General features: G+C 46.1%; 1 protein-coding gene across 6 annotated transcripts in view; it reads right to left on the bottom strand.

The window, feature by feature from the left end:
* Positions 1-10,951: 10,951 nt before the first annotated feature.
* Positions 10,952-21,219, bottom strand: part of ralgapb (Ral GTPase activating protein non-catalytic subunit beta) — a 131,426-nt gene continuing 121,158 nt past the window's right edge. For all 6 annotated transcript variants that reach the window (XM_055651956.1, XM_055651957.1, XM_055651958.1 and 3 more), the window contains 2 exons: positions 18,959-19,107; positions 10,952-17,266 (listed from right to left, as the gene is read on the bottom strand). In XM_055651956.1, the coding sequence (XP_055507931.1) occupies positions 17,073-17,266; positions 18,959-19,107 (343 nt within the window). In that variant the 3' untranslated portion in view covers positions 10,952-17,072. The remainder of the gene's footprint in view (positions 17,267-18,958; positions 19,108-21,219) is intronic.

Here is a 21,219-nt window from a genome sequence, read left to right as displayed (position 1 = left end):
TACTCCAGAATTGGCCTCACCAATGCCTTGTACAATTTTAACATTACATCCCAACTTCTATACTCAATGCTCTGATTTATAAATGCCAGCACACCAAAAGCTTTCTTTACCACCCTATCTACATGAGATTCCACTTTCAGGGAACTGTGCACAGTTATTCCCAGATCCCTCTGTTCACCTACATTCTTCAATTCCCTACCATTTATCATGTACGTCCTATTTTGATTTGTCCTGCCAAGATGTAGCACCTCACACTTATCAGCATTAAACTCCATCTGCCATCTTTCAGGCCACTTTCCAACTGGCATAAATCTCTCTGTAGACTTTGAAACTCTACTTCATTACCCGCAACCCCACCTATCTTAGTATCATCTGCATACTTACTAATCCAATTTACCACACCATCATCCAGATCATTGATGTACATGACAAACAACAGTGGACCCAACACAGATCCCTGTGGCACCCCACTAGTCACTGGCCTCCAACCTGACAAACAACCATCCACCATTACTCTCTGGCATCTCCCATTCAGCCACTGTTGAATCCATCGTGCTACTCCACCATTAATACCCAACCATTGAACCTTCTTAACCAACCTTCCATGAGGAACCTTGTCAAAGGCCTTACTGAAGTCCATATACACAACATCCACTGCTTGACCCTCATCAATTTCCCGAGTAACATCTTCAAAAAATTCAAGAAGATTAGTCAAACATGACCTTCCAGGCACAAATCCATGTTGACTGTTCCTAATCAGACCCTGTTTATCCAGATGCTTATATATATTATCTCTAAGTATTCTTTCCATTAATTTCCCCACCACTGACGTCAAACTAACAGGTCTATAATTGCTAGGTTTACTCTTAGACCCCTTTTTAAACAATGGAACAACATGCGCAGTACGCCAATCCTCCGGCACTATTCCCGTTTCTAATGACATTTGAAATATTTCTGCCATAGCCCCTGCTATTTCTACACTAACTTCCCTCAATGTCCTAGGGAACAGCCTGTCCGGACCTGGAGACTTATCCACTTTTATATTTCTCAAAAGTGTCAGTACTTCCTCCAAATCAGGCAATTTATCAGTCAATTTATCAGGTCAATTTAAGCAGGACAGCTCTTTGCGAGCGGCAGTGAGTGAGCGGCCCTGTGAGAAAAGTGTGAGTCTTTGGCTCGAGAGTCTTCGGAGAGGAGGCTGAGGAGAGGAGACCACGCAATACGCTTGAGAGGCTAAGGATTCTGGGAGGGAGGACGGACGGACGGAGCACACGGACGGACGGAGCCGCGGCTCGAGAGGTTTGCCACGCACTGCAAGGGAGCAGTGGACCAGGCAGGAAGAGCGGACGGAATTACCACTAGACAGCCAAACCAGTAGGTAATTTACGGCTGGGGTGAGTACTTTCCCATTTATAGGAGGTAGGATTATATAAATAAGGGGTGTATCAATACAGTAGGGGATTCTTAAATCGGACCAGTTAATTACTTATATAAGATGGGCGGTCAGGAGATGTGCCAATACTGCGAGATGTGGGAATTTGTCGACACCATTGATGTAGAAAATCCCTACAGCTGCAGTAAGTGTTTGAGGCTAGAGGAACTCCAGCTCCGCATTGATGAGCTGGAGACCCAACTTCATACGCTGCGGTACATCAGGGAGGGGGAGTATTACCTGGATGTTTTGTGCCAGGGGATGGTCACACCGACCAGTTTAACTAATTCAGTAGGCAGTGAGCAAGGAAAGGAAGGTGTGGCCATAAGCGAGGCAGGTAGGGGGAACCAGGAGGAGATGCGGCAGGAGCCACAGCCCTTGTCCCTGACGAGCATGACCGAGGCTCTTACTCAATGTAAGGACGGGATCAGGGGCTGTGGGAGGGATGAGCAACCTGGCTGCAGCACCGTGGATCAGGAGGCCATTCAAGAGGGGGGAGTTAGAAGAAATGCCGTAGTGATAGGGGATAGTATTATTCGGGGGGTAGATAAGGTTCTCTGCGGCCAGCAGAACATGTCCCGAAGGCTGTGTTGCCTACCCGGTGCTAGGGTTAAGGATATCTCTGCGATGCTGGAGAGAAATTTGCAGAGGGAGGGGGAGGATCCAGTGGTCGTGGTCCATGTGGGGACCAATGACATAGGAAGGACGAGGAAGGAGGATCTGCTGAAGGAGTTTGAGCAGTTAGGGAATAAATTAAAAAGCAGAACCTCGAGGGTACTGATCTCCGGATTGCTACCTGAGCCACGGGCCAAATCGGCGAGGGTACGTAAAATTAAAAAGCTAAATGCGTGGCTCAAAGACTGGTGTGGGAATAATGGGTTTGGTTTCTTGGGCCACTGGCACCAGTACTGGGACAGGGGGGATCTGTTCTGTAAGGACGGACTTCACCTGAACGAGGCTGGGACTGGGGTCCTGGCAAATCATATAACTAGGGCAGTAGAGAGGTCTTTAAACTAAGTAGCGGGGGGGAGGTATCAAGGGGGGTAATAACGGCAGGGGTAGAGGAAATAGAGCAGGGTATCAGTGGGGAAGCGGAAAGTCAAAATGTGACAGGAGACAGAATGTGTGAAGATAAAGCTTTAGATGTAAAAGGGGCAAAACCGGAAAGGAAGGGTAGTAAAAATCATCTGAAAGTGCTTTATCTCAATGCACGGAGTATTCGTAATAAGATAAATGAATTAACGGTGCAATTAAGTATATATAGTTATGATATCGTGGCCATTACGGAGACATGGCTGCAAGGGGATCAGGACTGGGAGTTAAATATAGAGGGGTACTCGACAATTAGGAAAGATAGACAGGAAAGAAAGGGAGGAGGGGTGGCCCTTTTAATAAGGGAGGGAATAACGGCAATAGAGAGGAAGGATATTGCGTTGAAGGATCAGGATAGTGAAACAGCTTGGGTACAGATAGAGAATAATAAGGGGAAAAAACACTAGTGGGTGTAATTTATAGACCTCCAAATAGCTGTGACGCTGTTAGTCAGAACATAAATCTGCAAATAGTTGACGCATGTAAAAAGGGAACTGCTGTAATCATGGGGGACTTCAATTTTCATATTAATTGGGCAAACCAAACTGGGCAGGGTAGACTAGAGGAAGAGTTTATAGAATGTATTAGAGACGGGTTCCTAGAACAGTATGTCACAGAACCGACAAGGGGGGAGGCAATCTTGGATCTGGTCCTGTGTAATGAAGCAGCAGGATTAATTAAAAATGTCATAGTTAGGGACTCGTTGGGAACAAGTGACCACAATATGGTCGAATTCCATATTCAAATAGAAGGGGAGCAGGTTGAAACTCAGGCTAGGGTGCTTAGTCTAAATAAGGGGGATTATGAAGGTATGAGGACTGAGCTGATCAAAGTTGACTGGGATAGCAGACTCAAGAATAAGACGGTACATGAGCAGTGGTGTACGTTTAAGGGTATACTGTATAACCTTCAAGAAAAATTTATTCCTATGAAGAAAAAAAGGGGTAAGGGTAAGAACAGTCAGCCATGGCTCAGTAAAACTATAAAGGATGGTATTCGGCTGAAGGCAAGGGCATATAAGGTAGCCAGAGATAGTGGGAGGGTAGAGGATTGGGAAGCATTTAAAGGTCAGCAAAAAATAACTAAGAGATTAATTAAGACGGGGAAAATAGACTATGAAAGGAATTTAGCGAACAACATAAAAACTAATAGTAAGAGTTTTTATAGCTATATAAAAAGAAAAAGGGTGGCTAAGGTGAACGTTGGTCCATTGGAGGGTGAGACTGGAGAGTTGTTGGTGGGGAACATGGAAATGGCAAAGGCATTAAACGAGTATTTTGTATCAGTCTTCACCATAGAAGACACAAAAAATATTCCAACACTGGATAAACAGGGGGCGGTAGGAATGGAGGAGCTAAATACTATTAAGATCACCAAGGAGGTGGTATTAGGGAAATTAATGAGACTGAAGGAGGATAAATCCCCTGGGCCTGATGGATTGCATCCAAGGGTCTTGAGGGAGATAGCGGTGGGGATTGTGGATGCATTGGTGATAATTTTCCAAAACTCCCTGGAGGCAGGAACGGTCCCAGTGGATTGGAAAATGGCCAATGTAACACCTATATTTAAAAAAGGAAGTAAACAGAAGGCGGGTAACTATAGACCGGTTAGTCTAACATCGGTGGTGGGTAAAATGTTAGAGACAATTATTAAAGAAACACTAACGGGGCACTTGGATAAACATGACTTCATCGGACAGAACCAGCATGGTTTTGTGAAGGGGAAGTCCTGTTTAACGAATCTGCTCGAATTCTTTGAGGAAGTAACAACCCGGGTGGATAAAGGGGAACCGGTGGATGTGGTATACTTGGACTTCCAAAAGGCTTTTGACAAGGTGCCACATAAGAGACTATTGCTAAAAATAAAAAATTATGGGATTGGGGGTAATATATTAGCATGGGTAGAGGATTGGCTAACAAATAGGAAGCAGAGAGTGGGGATAAATGGTTCATACTCGGGATGGCAACCGGTAACTAGCGGGGTTCCGCAAGGGTCGGTGCTGGGACCCCAGTTGTTCACAATTTATATAAATGATTTGGAGGAGGGAACCAAGTGTAATATATCAAAATTTGCGGACGATACAAAAATGGGAGGAAAAGTAGGGGATGAGGAGGATAGGAAGAGTCTGCAAAAGGATATAGATAAGCTAGGTGAGTGGGCAACAACTTGGCAGATGAAATTTAATACTAATAAATGTGAAGTCATTCACTTTGGGAGAAAAAATGAAAGGGCAAGTTATTTTCTAAATGAGGAGGAGCTGCGTTGTAATGCAACGCAAAGGGATCTAGGGGTATTAGTACATGAATCACTGAAAGTTAGTATGCAGGTGCAGCAAGCAATCAGGAAGGCCAATGGAGTTTTGGCCTTTATTGCTAGGGGGATTGAGTATAAAAACACGGAGGTCTTGCTGCAGCTGTACACAGTATTAGTGAGACCACATTTGGAATACTGTGTACAGTTCTGGGGTCCATACTTAAGAAAGGATGTACTAGCCCTGGAGGCAGTGCAGCGAAGGTTTACAAGATTAATTCCTGCAATGAGGGGATTGACATATGAGGAAAGGTTAAGTAGGCTGGAACTCTACTCTTTGGAGTTTAGAAGAATGAGAGGCGATCTCATTGAAACATATAAGATCGTGAGGGGCCTTGATCGGGTGGATGCACCGAGGATGTTCCCAATGATCGGGGAAACTAGAACTAGGGGACATAGTTGCAGAATAAGGGGGGGCTCTTTTAAAACTGAGATGAGGAAGAACTTCTTCACCCAGAGGGTGGTTAATTTATGGAATTCACTGCCCCAGGGAGCAGTGGAAGCAGAAACTTTAAATATATTTAAGACTAAAATAGATGGTTTTTTTAAGCTGCCAAGGGGATAAGGGGATACGGGGAGAGGGCAGGGATATGGACCTAGGTATGGTTAGTATAGTAAGATCTGAGTGATCTCCTGGACAAGTGTCGATCGCCTGGATTGGGGTCGGAGAGGAATTTCCCGGATTTTTTTTCCCGAATTGGACCTGGGTTTTTATCCGGTTTTTTGCCTCCCCCAGGAGATCACGAGGTTCTTGGGGTGGAGAGGGGTGATAGCGGTATAAAGGGGAGGGTAGTGTCTTGTGTTCTGTGTCTTGTGTCTACTGTTTGTGGGTAAGTGTGTCTGTTTAGTGTTCAGCCATGAGCGAATGGCGGTGCGGGCTCGACGGACCTGGTGGTCTACTCTCGCACCTACTTTCTATGATTCTATGATTCTATGATTCTTTGATCCTCATAGTTTCCATAGCTACTCTACTCGTTTCCCTTACCTCACATAATTCAATATCCTTCTCCTTGGTGAATACCGAAGAAAAGAAACTGTTCAATATCTCCCCCATCTCTTTTGGCTCTGCAGATAGTTGTCCACTCTGACTCTCTAATGGACCAATTTTATCCCTCGTTATCCTTTTGCTATTAATATAGCGGTAGAAACCCTTCGGATTTACTTTTACCTTACTTGCCAAAGCAACCTCATATCTTCTTTTAGCTTTTCTAATTTCTTTCTTAAGATTCTTTTTACATTCCTTATACTCCTCAAGCACCTCATTTACTCCATGCTGCCTATAATTATTGTAGATCTCCCTCTTTTTCCGAACCAAGTGTCCAATTTCCCTTGAAAACCATGGCTCTTTACAATTTTTACGATTTCCTTTCAACCGAACAGGGACATAAAGATTCTGTACTCTTAAAATTTCACCTTTAAATGTCCTCCATTTCTCTTCCACATCTTTCCCATAAAACAAAATGTCCCAATTTACTCCTTTTAAATCCTTTTGCATCTCCTCAAAGTTAGCCTTTCTCCAATCAAAAATCTCAACCCTAGGTCCAGTTTTGTCCCTCTCCATAATTATATTGAAACTAATGGTATTGTGATCACTGGACCCGAACTGTTCCCCAACGCATACCTCTGCCACCTGACCCATTTCACTTCATAAGAGGAGGTCCAGTACCGCCCCTTCTCTAGTAGGTACTTCTATGTATTGTTGCAAAAAACTATCCTGCACACATTTTACAAACTCCAACCCATCCAGCCCATTTACAGAATGTGTTTCCCAGTCTATGTGTGGAAAATTGAAATCTCCCACAATCACTGCCTTGTGCTTACTACTAATATCTGCAATCTCCTTACATATTTGCTCTTCCAATTCTCGCTCCCCATTTGGCGGTCTATAATACACCCCTATAAGTGTTGCTACCCCTTTCCCATTTCTCAATTCCACTCAAATAGCCTCCCTAGACGAGCCCTCTAATCTATCCTGCCAAAGCACTGCTGTAATATCTTCCCTGATAAGCAATGCAACACCTCCACCTCTTGCCCCTCCAATTCTTTCACACCTGAAGCAACGAAATCCTGGAATATTTAGTTTCCAATCACAGCCCTCCTGCAACCATGTTTCACTGATCGCCACAACATCACACTTCCAGGTGTCAATCCAGGCTCTAAGTTCATCCACTTTTCTTACAATGCTCCTAGCATTAAAATATACACATTTAAGAAACCCACCCTCTCTTATTCTCTGATTATTTTCTTTTTCTTCTCTCCCCCCTACATTTTGGGTCAGAGTGCTACCATTCTCTGCCCCCTGCTTCACACACTGACTGCTAGCTTTCCCAATTTGAGTCCCTCCCCCCAACCATACTAGTTTAAAGTCTCCCCAGTAGCCTTTGCAAATCTCCCCGCCAGGATATTGGTCCCCCTTGAGTTCAAGTGCAACCCGTCCTTAGTTCAAGTGTCCCGGTTTCCTTTCATATCCAAAAGGTGTGCAGGTTTGTAGGTTGACTGGTCCTCTGTAAATTGTCCCCAGTGTGGAGGGAGTGGATGAGAAAGTGGAATAACATAGAACTAGTGTGAATGGGAGATCGATGGTCGGCACGGACTTGATGGCCAAAGGGCCTGTTCCATGCGGTACCTTTAAACTAAACTCCTCTCCTGTGTTGGTTCCTTGTCACCCCCAACTCCACAATCTTTCAAATATTTCTCTATCTCCACCTTAAATACATGTTTCCACTGCCCTCGGGGGGGGGGAGAGAACACCAGCGATTGTCCCCCCTGAGAGAGATATATTCCTACGCATCCAGTGCCCCTGTGTTCATGAGTCTCCCTGCAGTGGAAGTATCCTAACGTGCCAGACAGACAGCGCTGGTGCGGCAGGGAGCATCAGATAGACAGTGGTTCACCAGGGGATCGCAGGCGTTGCCAGCAGCCGTGGCTAAGATATCGAGCACTTTGTTTTAACATAAATCAAGGATGGGCCCGTCACCACGGCGACGGCCGGCAACTGGCCCCGGTGAAAGTGAAGCATGGCTGCTCTCCACAGCTGACAAACATCCCAGGATAGCTAGGGATTCCTTCCTGGGGGGCTGCCCTGACCCACCGACCAAGCGCAGAGGGACATTGAGGTGGGTGGCTGTGTGCCTGGACCGTGCTGAGATTTCAAGACAGGAACCAGTTTAATCAGTGTCAGCACGGTGGTGCAGTGGGTAATACTGCTGCCTCACTGCGCAAGAGACCCGGGTTCAATCCTGACCTTGGCTGCTGTCTGTGTGGAGTTTGCACGTTCTCCCTGTGACCGCGTGGGTTTCCTCTGGGTGCCCCGGTTTCCTCCCACATCCTGTGATATTCCCAGGCGATTCTGTACACAGCTCTGCCCCCTCCTGTCAGCCTGTCCCAATCCCTCCCACACAACTCAACACCCACACCCCCCTCACCCACACCTCAATGAGCGAGACCAATGGAAGTTGTCCTCCACAACAAAAGTAGACAGTGCTGGAGTAACTCAGCGGGTCAGGCAGCATTTGACTACAGCACAGCAGGCCATTGTCAGTTTCCTGCAGATCATCACATCAGTCCCACTCCCCTCTCCTCTGCCTATGACCCTGCACTCACTCTCTCTCCCATCTGCCCATCTACTCCCTGCTACAGCCACATTGCCCACGCCGGTGGAGGCAGCACCAGTGACGGCGTGAGTAGGTTGATTAAGCTCTCATTTGCTGGTGTGAAAAGGAGCGTGAGGAAACCTCACAGAAACCACAGCTCTGACAGGACTAGGTTGGGAAGGAGAGATCGGGGGAGGGTAGACCGGGGGAGGGGAGACTGGGGGGGGATAGACTCCGGGGCCGGATTGCGGGCGGTGAGGAGTCGACTCTCGGTGTAAACCCGCCGCACGTTGTACAAACAGACACCAGAGCTTTGCAGCGCTCCCTTTGTGAATAACGTCATTTATTAACGGGGAGATTTGCCCCCGGCCGGGGCAGGGACCGCAAGCGCTGGAATCTGAAGCAAAGACAAAGTGCTGGAGGAACTCAGGCGGCGTCTCTGGGGAATTGGGCAAAGAATCCACTCGCTCCGGGTGAAGATCGCAGCTCCCGGTGGGAGCACACAGGTGGAACAGGAGCCATCTCTTATCCGGCCATGGAACAGAGTTAATGTTGGAGGCTGGACTCCCCCGGCACCTTCTCCCACCCGTTCATTCTTGGAAAGAAGCACACAGGTGCAAGTCCACGCCCCGGGTTCAACCCCGACCTCTGGTGCAGTTTGTACCGCTGCTCCCCAACGAAGATGACCATTGAATGGCGGGGTGGTCGGAGAATAGGTTGATTTCACGAAAGGTCACTGGAGCGTAGATCCGCACCCACGTGACCGAAAATTTGAAGTGGAGGACATGCTATACTTCCGGTACATGCTAGTGAATGGGAAAACACGCCCTTTCACACCTGTTAAAAACATCGAAAACGGCCAGTTTTTGAGCTGCAATTTATTGTGCCAGTCGGGGTGACCGTGAGGCACAGCTACCTAAATTTACAGCCCAAAAAAAAGATAGAAACTAAGGTAAATTCAAGAGGGAGCTGAAGGTGCCAATCCAGCGGAAGTGAACAGCGGACATTTGCCGTGGAGATTTAAAGGTCCAAAATATCGGGAATTATCGCGTTTGCTCGCTGAATTTCATCAAAAGTAAGGCATTATTGACTTTTTTATCTTTATTCATTTGTTATACGAGAAGTTTTAAAAGTGAAAAATCCCTCAGTAAAATTGCAAAATCGCCCATGGTTCTCAGGGTGGTTTTAACATGCAAAATGAAAACGCTTCTGAAGCTACATTTACCATTTAAATAATGGTAAACTATCAATGCATTTTGAAATAAATTTTACTCAGATGCAAGCTAAGGAATGGGATAATTGTCAGCTGGACAAAATTAGGACATTTTATTATTTTCCAAAATATATTTCTCAATGTTTCTTGTTTAAAGCCTGCACATGCACATTCACCCAAACTACTTATTTATTTATTTCTTTATCATCGAATACATTCCATGCTGCAGGCTTGTCTGTTATTAGATGATAAAGAAATAAATAAAAAAGTAGTTTGGGTGAATGTGCATGTGCTGGCTTTAAACAAGAAACATTGAGAAATATATTTTGGAAAATAATAAAATGTCCTAATTTTGTCCAACTGACAGCTGACAATTATCCCATTCCTTAGCTTGCATCTGAGTAAAATTTATTTCAAAATGCATTGATAGTTTACCATTATTTAAATGGTAAATGTAGCTTCAGAAGCGTTTTCATTTTGCATGTTAAAACCCACCTGAGAACCATGGGCGATTTTGCAATTTTACTGAGGGATTTTTCACTTTTAAAACTTCTCATATAACAAATGAATAAAGATAAAAAAAGTCAATAATGCCTTACTTTTGATGAAATTCAGCGAGCAAACGCGATAATTCCCGATATTTTGGACCTTTAAATCTCCACGGCAAATGTCCGCTGTTCACTTCCGCTGGATTGGCACCTTCAGCTCCCTCTTGAATTTACCTTAGTTTCTATCTTTTTTTTGGGCTGTAAATTTAGGTAGCTGTGCCTCATGGTCACCCCGACTGGCACAATAAATTGCAGCTCAAAAACTGTCCGTTTTTGATGTTTTTAACGGGTGTGAAAGTGCGTGTTTTCCCATTCACTAACATGTACCAGAAGTGTAGCATGTCCTCCACTTCAAATTTTCGGTCACGTGGGTGCGGATCTACGCTCCAGTGACCTTTTGTGAAATCACCCTATTGGGGGCAGTTGTGGAGCACATGAGAGCAAATGGTTAGCAGAAAGGTAGGGGGTGAGGATTGAGATGAGGGCCAGCCTAGACTCGCTGTTCGCCACCAATGATTCTATGATGTGTGATAACCTCCCCTGTAGATTGCGGCAGGAAACAGGCTCCTCAAAGTGCAGAGCAATCCCTCTCCAATGTCCTGGTCAACGCCTCTACAACAGGCAACGTTCAACGTAAAGACGGTCAGGGAGCTCCATCCCGTTGATTAATTCCAGTAACCTTCGTCGGATGTTGAAATAGATGCAAGACCATTTCTCTCCTCCCAGACCCTTACCTCCAATCTTTTCCAAATAAGAGTCGAGGTTTAAGAAGCTCTTGGAATTTATTGAATACATTGGGTACATTCAATCAGTACATTTCTCTTTGACACATCAAATTGGTATAAATACAAACAAGCTCCCCGTGCCAATCCTAGCGAGGAGATTAGGTGCTGAGGACAGAAACAAGGCAGACTATTTACACACTGATCTCTTATTATACATCCCAAACAGAAAATGCAACACCTAAATTACCCTCCAGGAATGCATTATGCCAAGTTACTTCACCGTTTACTTTCACAATGATCGCACAAATTGTCATGAACAGTGAGCTTGACCTTCAGAATAAAATTAACTACATCCCTGCAGACCCCTGTCCGAGAGACGGTGGGAGATTTCCCTCGTCTGCATTATTCACTTAAACCATAAAACTGTCACTTGTTTTTTGATTGCTGGTAAACATTTCCTAAGCATTTAATAGAATTAGCTGGAATCCAATAAATGTAACATGTGGATGTTCTATTATGGAATGAAAGGCCAAGTGCATGAAGATGTACAAGATAAATCATTTCATCAGATTAACTTTAAGGTAGAAAATCACTGGATGAGCTCAGTGGACAGGCCAGCATTTCACAGAGGGATCTGCTGATCCCTTTGATGCTGATGAAGGTACCAAACCATAAACATTGACCATCCTCCTGCCTCCACAGATGCTGCCTGGCCTACAGAGTTCCTCCATGAGTTTGCTTTTTGCTGTAGATTACAATTCTGTATCCCGTTTAGTTTTAAGCAGGCCTGGGCCATAATTTACTTCTGAAACGTGAATGGCAGCAACTTGTAAGGTGGAATGCTGGAAGAGGTCAGTGTGGGACACTGAGGGATGTAGCTGGGAACCTGCCCAGTCAATCTCAGTAGCACCATTCTGCAGACCCGATCGAGTCCAGCAACCTGCAGGTGCCATGGTTTAACAACGCTCTGGTGCCACACTAGGGTTTACACTCTGTCGCTGTGAAATGCAACACTGTAGACACAAATATCACATTGCTAGTTGTATTAACAAGAAATAAAGTCAGAAAATGTTGCAATTGCTCCGTAATTCAGATTGGTCCAGTGAAGGGAGAAACAGATATAATGTCTCAAGTTGTGGAACTTCCAGGAAAGGTTTTAACTGAAATTGTTTGTCCCTCCACAGATATTGTTCAATTCAAGTGTTCTGTCGACACTGTTACTGCAAGTGCTGGAAAAGTGAATGGTTATTTTCACATTACTGAGGAGCTGGTGACCTGTGGGTAAAACACAAGCAAAAGACGCTGCGTTCTGCACCAGCTCTACATCCTAATCATGAAGACAACTTTTCTAGACAGACACAGAGTGTAAACATTAGTCTCCCCTCTCTCCTTCTCAATGATAACACTGCACAACACAACCAAACACAGCAACCCAAGGGCAAGAAGTGTTTGTCAACATTCAGCGGTAGCATGCCAACTTTAGGGTCATTGTTGGGTGAAGTTTATAGTTGTTTTGGCGAGCAGTGTCCCAGCTCCGAAGATAGCAGCTTGAACTCTTGGTCAGTCCCAACCTTGCCCAATTACCCTCCTCCTAAAGGACCGAGCAGTTCTTTGGTTCCTTCTGCAATCAGCATTGTTAGTCTCAGTGAGGGTGAGAAGCAGCAGAAGACTGTGTCTATTCAAGGTTCATGTTCAGGACAGAACCTGGTCAGAATTGTGTCTGTTGACTGATGAATACAGAGACTGTCGACATGCTGGGCATGGCAGGTCCGAGCCCTCAGGGTAGATATCTCTACTGGCTCAGTTTACGGCAGCCACCCTACACATGACCATGAGCTGCAAGCAGGTAAAGGTGATGAAACGTCACTCCCCAACCTCCACCACGATGCCTTGGCAGGGCAGTGGTCACAGACTCACTGACCTTCTCACTATTCAGCACACAACAAAGCAAGGCTCCAGCTCGCGTTCTTCTCACCACTGAGAGACCATGCACTGGAACCCAGCTTTAAATGTGAAACTGGCTGCCCCCAGCAGGAATGTTGCAGGTCAGGCTCCAGGGCTGGAAGAGGGGGGGGGGGGGGGGGGGGGGGGGAGGGGAGAGCTTCAGTAATGCTGGGACAGTTCTGTTTATATACAGCGGGGAAATAGCCCTTCAGCCCATCGAGCTCACACAGACCATCCATCACCCATTCACATTAATTTTATGTAATCCCACTTTCTCATCCACTCCCAACATGCTTGGGGCAATTTACAGAGGGTCAATAAACCTGCAAACCTGCACGTCTTTTGGATATGGGAGGAAACTGGAGCACCCGGAGGAAACCCACGTGGTCACAGGGAGAAGAGGTCAGGATTGAATCCGGGTCCCTGGTGCAGAGAGGCAGCAGCTCTACCTGCTGCACCAACAGACCGGAAGGGCTGTAATTTTGGGATGGGACAGGCAGGGTGCAGAGCGCAGTGCCAGTGCTGAGAACTGCCCAACTAGTGAACACTGACACACCTCACACCCACCCACCCCTGCCACACCTCACACACATCCACTAATGCCACGCCTCACACCAACCAACCCCTGCCACACCTCACACACATCCACCCACCTCTGCCACCGATACAACCACAACCACCTATCCATGCCGCCACACCTCACAACTATCTATCCCTGCCACCACACCAGGACTGGTCACTTACACATGAAAGTCATCACTGACTTAGTTTTTGGGTGGGTGGGGAATATTACCATGAAAATTCATAGAGCAATATATTATCAGAAGTATATGAACAGGAATTCAGTCTAAATTCCAAGGTTCGGAAATGAAACGGAAGTGGATGATCATCAGTCCTCAGCGGGTGGTAACAAGCAGAGGGTGCTGACCCAAACGACCATCAACAATGCTCCCTTCCACAGAGATAGAAGTGTGGGGAAAGAAGCCTTACACTTGGTGCTTTTCACCACCTCAGCAATCTCAGGATGTTTGAGGCAGAGAAATACTTGAGGTGCAGCTGATGGTGGGTGCAGGAAAGTGGTGCATGATTCACACAAAGCAAACCAAAAACAGCAGAGAGTGAATAATGAGACGATCTCAGTGAGATTCCATCTATTCTCCCAGCGCAGGATGGAGAGCCACAAGCAGCAACAACACATTGCACACTCCACAAGTCCACTGACAAAAGTTTCCAAAACTGGATCTGTCTCTGCCTGGGTAACTGGGGATAGCTCTTGAATAATTAAATGCAAAAACTAAAAATGTTGTCTATCAATTCTGTTTTCTTGTTATGCAAGGCACACACACACACACACAAATATGACACATTCATTTTGAGAAATAGATCAAGGGAGTGGTTTAGGTGGCAGAGCTGATGTGTTCATTGCTACCGAGTATGTACGTGCATGGGAGTGAGGTTTGAAGCAGAAACTGCAACACACCAGGCATGGTGTGCTCTGACCCGCTGCCTTCTGTCCAGGCCCTCGGGAGCTGGGGCAATTTATCACACCATCAATCTGCACAATGACAGCACAGAGGCAGCCTCGCAGGCTGTACATTCTCAGAAACGGATGATTTTTAATTTAATGAGTGCTGAACACCGCAAGCCAGTTTAGTTCTATTTGTTGAATTCAGGAGGGTTACTGCTTCAACCACATTCCGCTGGTTGTGCAATCCGAGGTCAGGGTCTGGTTTTTGAGGAACAAAAATCCTAATGACTGAAAAGTATGGTTAGGGAATTTGATAACTCAACCTTTTGTGTTTGCTTCAGACAAAACCAGAATTGCATTACTGCACACCAAAATAGCAAAACTAAAGGTGTGACAATGCTGTTTCACTCAGCGACACGGATGTGAATCCCTGTGCTTCTCAGTTACTGATGGAAGAGCTGGCAGCCGCACTGATACCTGGGAACAATGTGTGGAAGGAGATTGAGAGAAGAGTGAGTTATGGATTAGGGATTTGTAAAATCACCACAGGTTTCACAAACTAAAGAGGCCATTTTGCAGACAAAGTACAAAGGCCCGACCTCACACAGGGGCTCACGTACCTGCAAGCCCTGCTCCTCCCCGCCCATCAGCATTGCTGCATGACAACTGCTGGAGTACAGCCACTGGCCACTATGTTCAGGAGGCACACACTTGGAACATCCATTTATGTGCAGAGTGAAAACTAAACGCAGTCTGCACCCTGACTCCAATCACAATCTTTTTATGTAAAATCTCCTGCACTGCAAATACACAAGTTATCACATTGTCACTCATGACATCGTGACAGACTGGACAACCAACGGCAATTCAGTAATAACCAAAACCAATCTCCATTTCTCAAACCAAACCATTCAGACACGCAGATCACTTCCCGAACCAGTAGAGTTGGCCTTGGCGTACCGGTACCTGACTGGGTGAAGGGTCAGTGCCTGGTCAATGCTGTGCACCCTGGGCAACCCATCTCCCCCCAGGCACAAACTGCTGCCTTTTAATTTTTTTTGTGGCTACCGCAAATAATGGTTGAAATGTGTTTATTTTTTAGAATGTGGCTTCCAGAATAGTTGTATGCAGGCTATCAATGTCTGCTCTGTGTCCATTGACACATGCAAATGTTGTTTCTAATTCAGGTTGTATTTAAGACAGGGGAAATACTGAAGGATAAGATTGAATATGAAGACTGGCTCAATGAGCTACCAGCCTACTGAATGACATCAATTACTGTTCACTGAAGTTATATTCATTTACTTTCATCTTTGGTTGGAAAATGATGCATGACATGGCTCCATTGACAAATGACACAAACACTGCAAACAGGGAGAGTTGTAAAATGAACAATTATTCCCTAAAACAGAATAAAGACTGCTTAAAATAATGCTGAACTGAACTAAAAATTGTACACGTATTTTAAATGTCTTGTGATTTATGAAAGAAAGTAACGTTGTGTGTGATGTGTGGGAGGCTTTGGAACAAACTCAGGCATTTTCACGATGGTGTTATTTTATCTACGGCTGAGGTCGGTGGTTTCCCACGCACATGTCAGCCGCTACATTGACCTTAGTCGGATTTACTGTGAACATGGGATATTTGCCTCCCTGTAAGGGATCTGACAGGGAGGCAAATAGGGGAGCCTCAAATGAGTGCAGCTTCCTGAGACAACACAAGGTCTGCTGCAGAACCATTGCAGGAACACAAGGAGGAACAAGATGCCACCAGTGCTCATCCATGCGTCAGGAATGGGACTGCCACTGGTTGCCAGCATAATGCAGATAAAAGCTTACAAAACACTGCAGTTCTCCCAAGGTTGAACCCAAGCGGGGTTCTCCGAGTGAGGTTGAACTTGTAATGACAAGGGATGGCGATAGAATGAGGAACAGCTGTAGTGTTGGGACGTGGAGCACTTATCATCATCCTTGTGAACTTCTTCATTCTTTCAAACCACCGCCTTCTCCTAATTTCTCACCGACTTTTAATTCCTCATTTTCTGTTCGGAAGTGACAAAGCCTGCATTTTCCGCATTTCAACACATCTGCCTGTTTGTTCCAGGGCACCGGAAAGGTAAGTTGATGTCTCCCAGCTGCATTGGTCATTACACTAATGCAAGGACTGTATGAAACAATGCCAACATGAGGGCAGAACGTGCTTGTTAGCCTACACCAAACCACACTGGCTGGTATCAGGAATTCAATGGTAAATGGGTAATTCACTACTCTAGGCCAACAGATGAAAGGAGATCTCCCTCGCCCTACTCTCAGCCTCGGCAATAGTGACCTCTATGAAGAGCAAGAGCCGGTTGTGCTGGAGTGACTGCGACTGTTAGACTGCAGCTGCGCCAGAGTTACCATCTCCACGACTGCCCCTTGTGTGTGTGGGTTCAGTGCAAGGTCCAGGAGCTAAAACGCCAGCACTGTGCACACCGTGCCTGCCACACAGCCGATCAGAGATACGGTACATAATACAGAGTTCAGGTACTGTACAGAAATTTGGTTATGTTCAGTAAGGCTGTCTTGAAGTTCAGTATAAAATGGGTTTTATATATTTCTCAAAAATCAAGTTTACGTCCTTAATACACATTGACACAGAACCAGCTGGCATACTCTGCTTCCCCGAGCTCTGGAGACCAGTCCATGCCTCGCATCCCGTCTACGTAGTAAAATAGCTTATAAATACTCTGCATGGCTCCCGGTCACCTACGGGTTCAGGGGCTTTGGTCCCACCTCCTGAAAGAGCGAGGTGTAAAACTCTGGCTCCAGCAGCTTGTTGCGGTACTTGTGGACAATGTCAGCAATCTTCTGCTTCCTACGGACATGGGGTGGGTTGTAGGAGTCACTCTCCAGCCTCTTCCGTCGGCAGATGTTGATTATAGTCTGTCGGACCAAAAACCCTGCAATAACAAACAACCAGTATGGATTATCACAAGTCATTGTTACTAATACTCCCCCCCATCCTTGTATTCACTGTCTTAACTGGGCCGACTCCACGCTGAGCAGTGTAGGAACATGCTCAGTGAGAGAAAGTCTTTCACCCGTGTCCAAAGTCCACCGATGATAAATGTGTTTCTGTTGCTGATTAAACATGAAGACACCAAAGACTCAATAAAGACCTTTCATTTGGACTTGATGAAAGATCCCAGCCTGAAACGTCGACCGTCCATCTCCCTCCACGGATGCTGCTTGACCCACCAACTTCCTCCAGCAACCCTCACATGCACAGCTCCTGTTTAAGATCTGGAGACGGCAGCTGGAGAATGTGAACCAGATTTGGATCCCATGGATGTGGGAAGTGGAAGCGACATCAAGCTGAGAAAAGTAGAAGCTTCACTGAAAGATTAGATAGATCTCGGATGCTGTCATAAAATAAATAATATAAATGCTCCCCGATTGAAGCTTGACAATTACTTGAAAGGACAGAGGTAAGCATAGGCTGGAGCAAAGCAGATGCTGTGGAAAACATTTGCTTGGATTAGATACACCAGCACAGAGCACTGGGGACATCAGCAGATGCTGGAATCCCGAGCACAACTCCATGTGATGGAGGAATGGTGGGATATGGATTATGTCAGGTAGATAAGTGATGGTCAGCATCATGTTCAGCACAGATATTGTGGGCCGAAGGGCCTGTTCTTGTGTTGTACTGTTCTATGTTCTAACTCAGTGGGCCATGCAGCATCTGTGGAGAGAATGTGGAGAACACTTTGGGTCGGGATCCTTATCTTGCTGCTGGGGCAATAAAGACAGGATGTTGGGAGAAACAGTGATCGTTTTAGAATTCAGAATTGTAGTTCCCTTAAGCGAACATTAACGCTGCATGCAAGGCACATGCCTGAAAATTCAGTGTTGGAGCCTGTGTGTGAACCTTGCATGTTGCAGGGATGTGGAGCACAGCAGAAAGAGGGACATTGTGAAACATAGAAAATAGGTGCAGGAGTAGGCCATTCGGCCCTTCGAGCCTGCACCGCCATTCGATATGATCATGGTGAATGGAAGATAGACGCAAAAAGCGGGACAGACAGCATCTCTGGACAGAAGGAATGTGTGACTCTTCAGTTCGAGCCTTCTTCAGACTGGTTAGGGGTAAGGGAAACGAGAGATATAGACAATAATGTACAGGGATAAAGAACAATGACAAAAAATATGCAAAAAAGTAACGATGAAAAAGGAAACAGGCCATTGTTCGCTGTTTGTTGGGTGAAAACGAGAAGATACTGTGACGGGTGGGGGAGGGATAGAGAGAGAGGGAATGCTGGGGCTACCTGAAGTGAGAGAAATCATCATTCATACCACTGGGCTGTAAGCTGCCCAAGCGAAATATGAGATGCTGTTCCTCCAATTTGCGTTTAGCCTCACTGTGACAATGGAGGAGACTGTGTGGGAATGGGAATGAGAATTAAAGTGTCCAGCAACCGAGAATGGAATGGAATCCTGTACTCAGATCTTCATGCCAGCAGCAACTAAGAGTAACACGAAGAAGCGTGGATCACCAGGAACAAGGGGAGCACAGACGTTGTCTTGGGTAAGAGGTAGATTGCAAGTCTCCTCAAAGTGGAACGTTCATTCTCTGCTGCTCATGTCCTCACCTAAAGCTCGGCGACTCACAACCATCCCATCCACCAGTGGGATCACCATGCTGAATTTGCCCGTGGCCCCTTGCACTTTTATTCTGAAGAGACCGGTCCTCAGGGGATGAATGAAAACGACAGGCACGTCCTTGTCTGATGCAGTGGTCCTATAGACAGGGGCCAGTAAAAGAAAGACTCAGTGCTGACTGTACAGAACATGGACAAAGGCATTTATTCATCATCAGCATATAGTTCAATTCACGAGTCGTGTGTCAGCACAGGAACCTCAGGCCAGGTTTGTCCGAACACCTCCCCCCCCCCCCCCCCCCCCCCCCCCCCCCCCCCCCCCCCCCCCCCCCCCCCCCCCCCCCCCCCACCACACCACAACTGCAAGCAGCCCAGAAACTCTACAAATAAATACAGTGCTCGCTTTGCCTTTTTCTTAAATGGTCTGTGGCTGGGCTCTTAGTGACTGGTGCATGCGTTTCACTCCACAGTGACCTGCACCTTCCGAACAACAAGGGACTGCGTTCTGAAGAAGAGATAGAGTCTGCTCAATGTGTGCCTGGACCAGCACGGTGGACCTCCACCACACTTCCTCTGTGGCAGGAACATCCTCTCTTGAGCAAGGAGACCAAGCTGTGTACAATACTGCAGGTGTGCTCTCACCATGACTGCTATTCCTTTAATCAAACTGCTTTGTAATAGAGCCCCGCACAGCAAGTGTCCCGCCAACTACATGTGTTGGCCTTCAGTGACGTGAACACAAGTACACCAAGTACCTTTGATGATGAACACTATTTAATGTCTCACCATTGAACAAACTATTTCCCATTCTTTGTACAGTAGGACAACCTACTTTCCCCACATCTTTCACTGCCACCTTTTCACCCATTCACTATTTGTCTCCATCTCTTTGATGTCTCTAATACATCTACCATTCCTTCCAGTTTAGTAGTCGGGTAATTTGTAAATTTGATGCTCTGTGCGCTCAGTCACACTGTTGACGTGGGTGATTAATGGCTGGATCCAAGTAGCCGTCCTGCATCAGTCACAGCCCGACAACCTGAGAGGGATCGCATTATTCACTCCGTGCCTCTCACCTCTTACCCCCGACACTCCCACATTGTGAAGCAACCCTCTGTACAGGACTTTATCAAACCCTTCTGGATAATCCAAATATCCATGATCCATTCTACCCATAGCCTCAACACGTGTGGCAAACATGCCAATGGTTCTCAAGCTTCCCATCCATTTCCCCAGTTACATCCTTAATTTGCGATTACTTCACTTCCCTACAATCTCAGGATTACTGCCTGTGCCACGCGACAGTGAGAGTAGGAATGGAGCGAGGTGGAGAATAAATGCGTGGATGAGGGACTGGTGCAGTGGGTATGGATTACAGTTTCTGGATCATTGGGACCTCTTTTGGGGAAGGTGCGACTTGTACAGAAAGGACGGGTTGCACTTGAACCCGAGGGGGACCAATATCCTGGCGGGGAGATTTGCAAAGGCTACTGGGGAGACTTTAAACTAGTATGGTTGGGGGGGGAGGGACTCGAATTGGGAAAGCTAGCAGTCAGTGTGTAAGGCAGGAGGCAGAGAATGGTAGCACTCTGACCCAAAATGTAGGGGAGAGAGAAGAAAAAGAAAATAAACAGAGAATAAGAGATGGTGCGTTTCTTAAATGTGTATATTTTAATGCTAGGAGCATTGTAAGAAAGGTGGATGAGCTTAAGAGTCTGGATAGACACCTGGAAGTATGATGTTGTGGCGATCAGTGAAACATGGTTGCAGGAGGGCTGTGATTGGAAACTAAATATTCCAGGATTTCGTTGCTTCAGGTGTGATAGAATTGGGGGGGCAAGAGGTGGAGGTGTTGCATTGCTTATCAGGGAAGATATTACAGCAGTGCTTTGGCAGGATAGATTAGAGGGCTCATCTAGGGAGGCTATTTGGGTGGAACTGAGAAATGGGAAAGGTGTAGAAACACTTATAGGGGTGTATTATAGACCGCCAAATGGGGAGTGAGAATTGGAAGAGCAATTATGTAAGGAGATAGCAGATATTAGTAGTAAGCACAAGGTAGTGATTGTGGGATATTTCAATTTTCCACACATAGACTGGGAAACACATTCTGTAAATGGGCTGGATGGTTTGGAGTTTGTAAAATGTGTGCAGGATAGTTTTTTGCAGCAATACATAGAAGTACCTACTAGAGAAGGGGCAGTGCTGGACCTCCTGTTAGGAAATGAGACGGGTCAGGTGGCAGAGGTATG

The sequence above is a fragment of the Leucoraja erinacea genome, chromosome 21 (genome assembly GCF_028641065.1).
Source record: "Leucoraja erinacea ecotype New England chromosome 21, Leri_hhj_1, whole genome shotgun sequence".
NCBI lineage: Eukaryota > Metazoa > Chordata > Chondrichthyes > Rajiformes > Rajidae > Leucoraja > Leucoraja erinaceus.
This window is presented reverse-complemented; position numbering and strand designations above follow the sequence as displayed.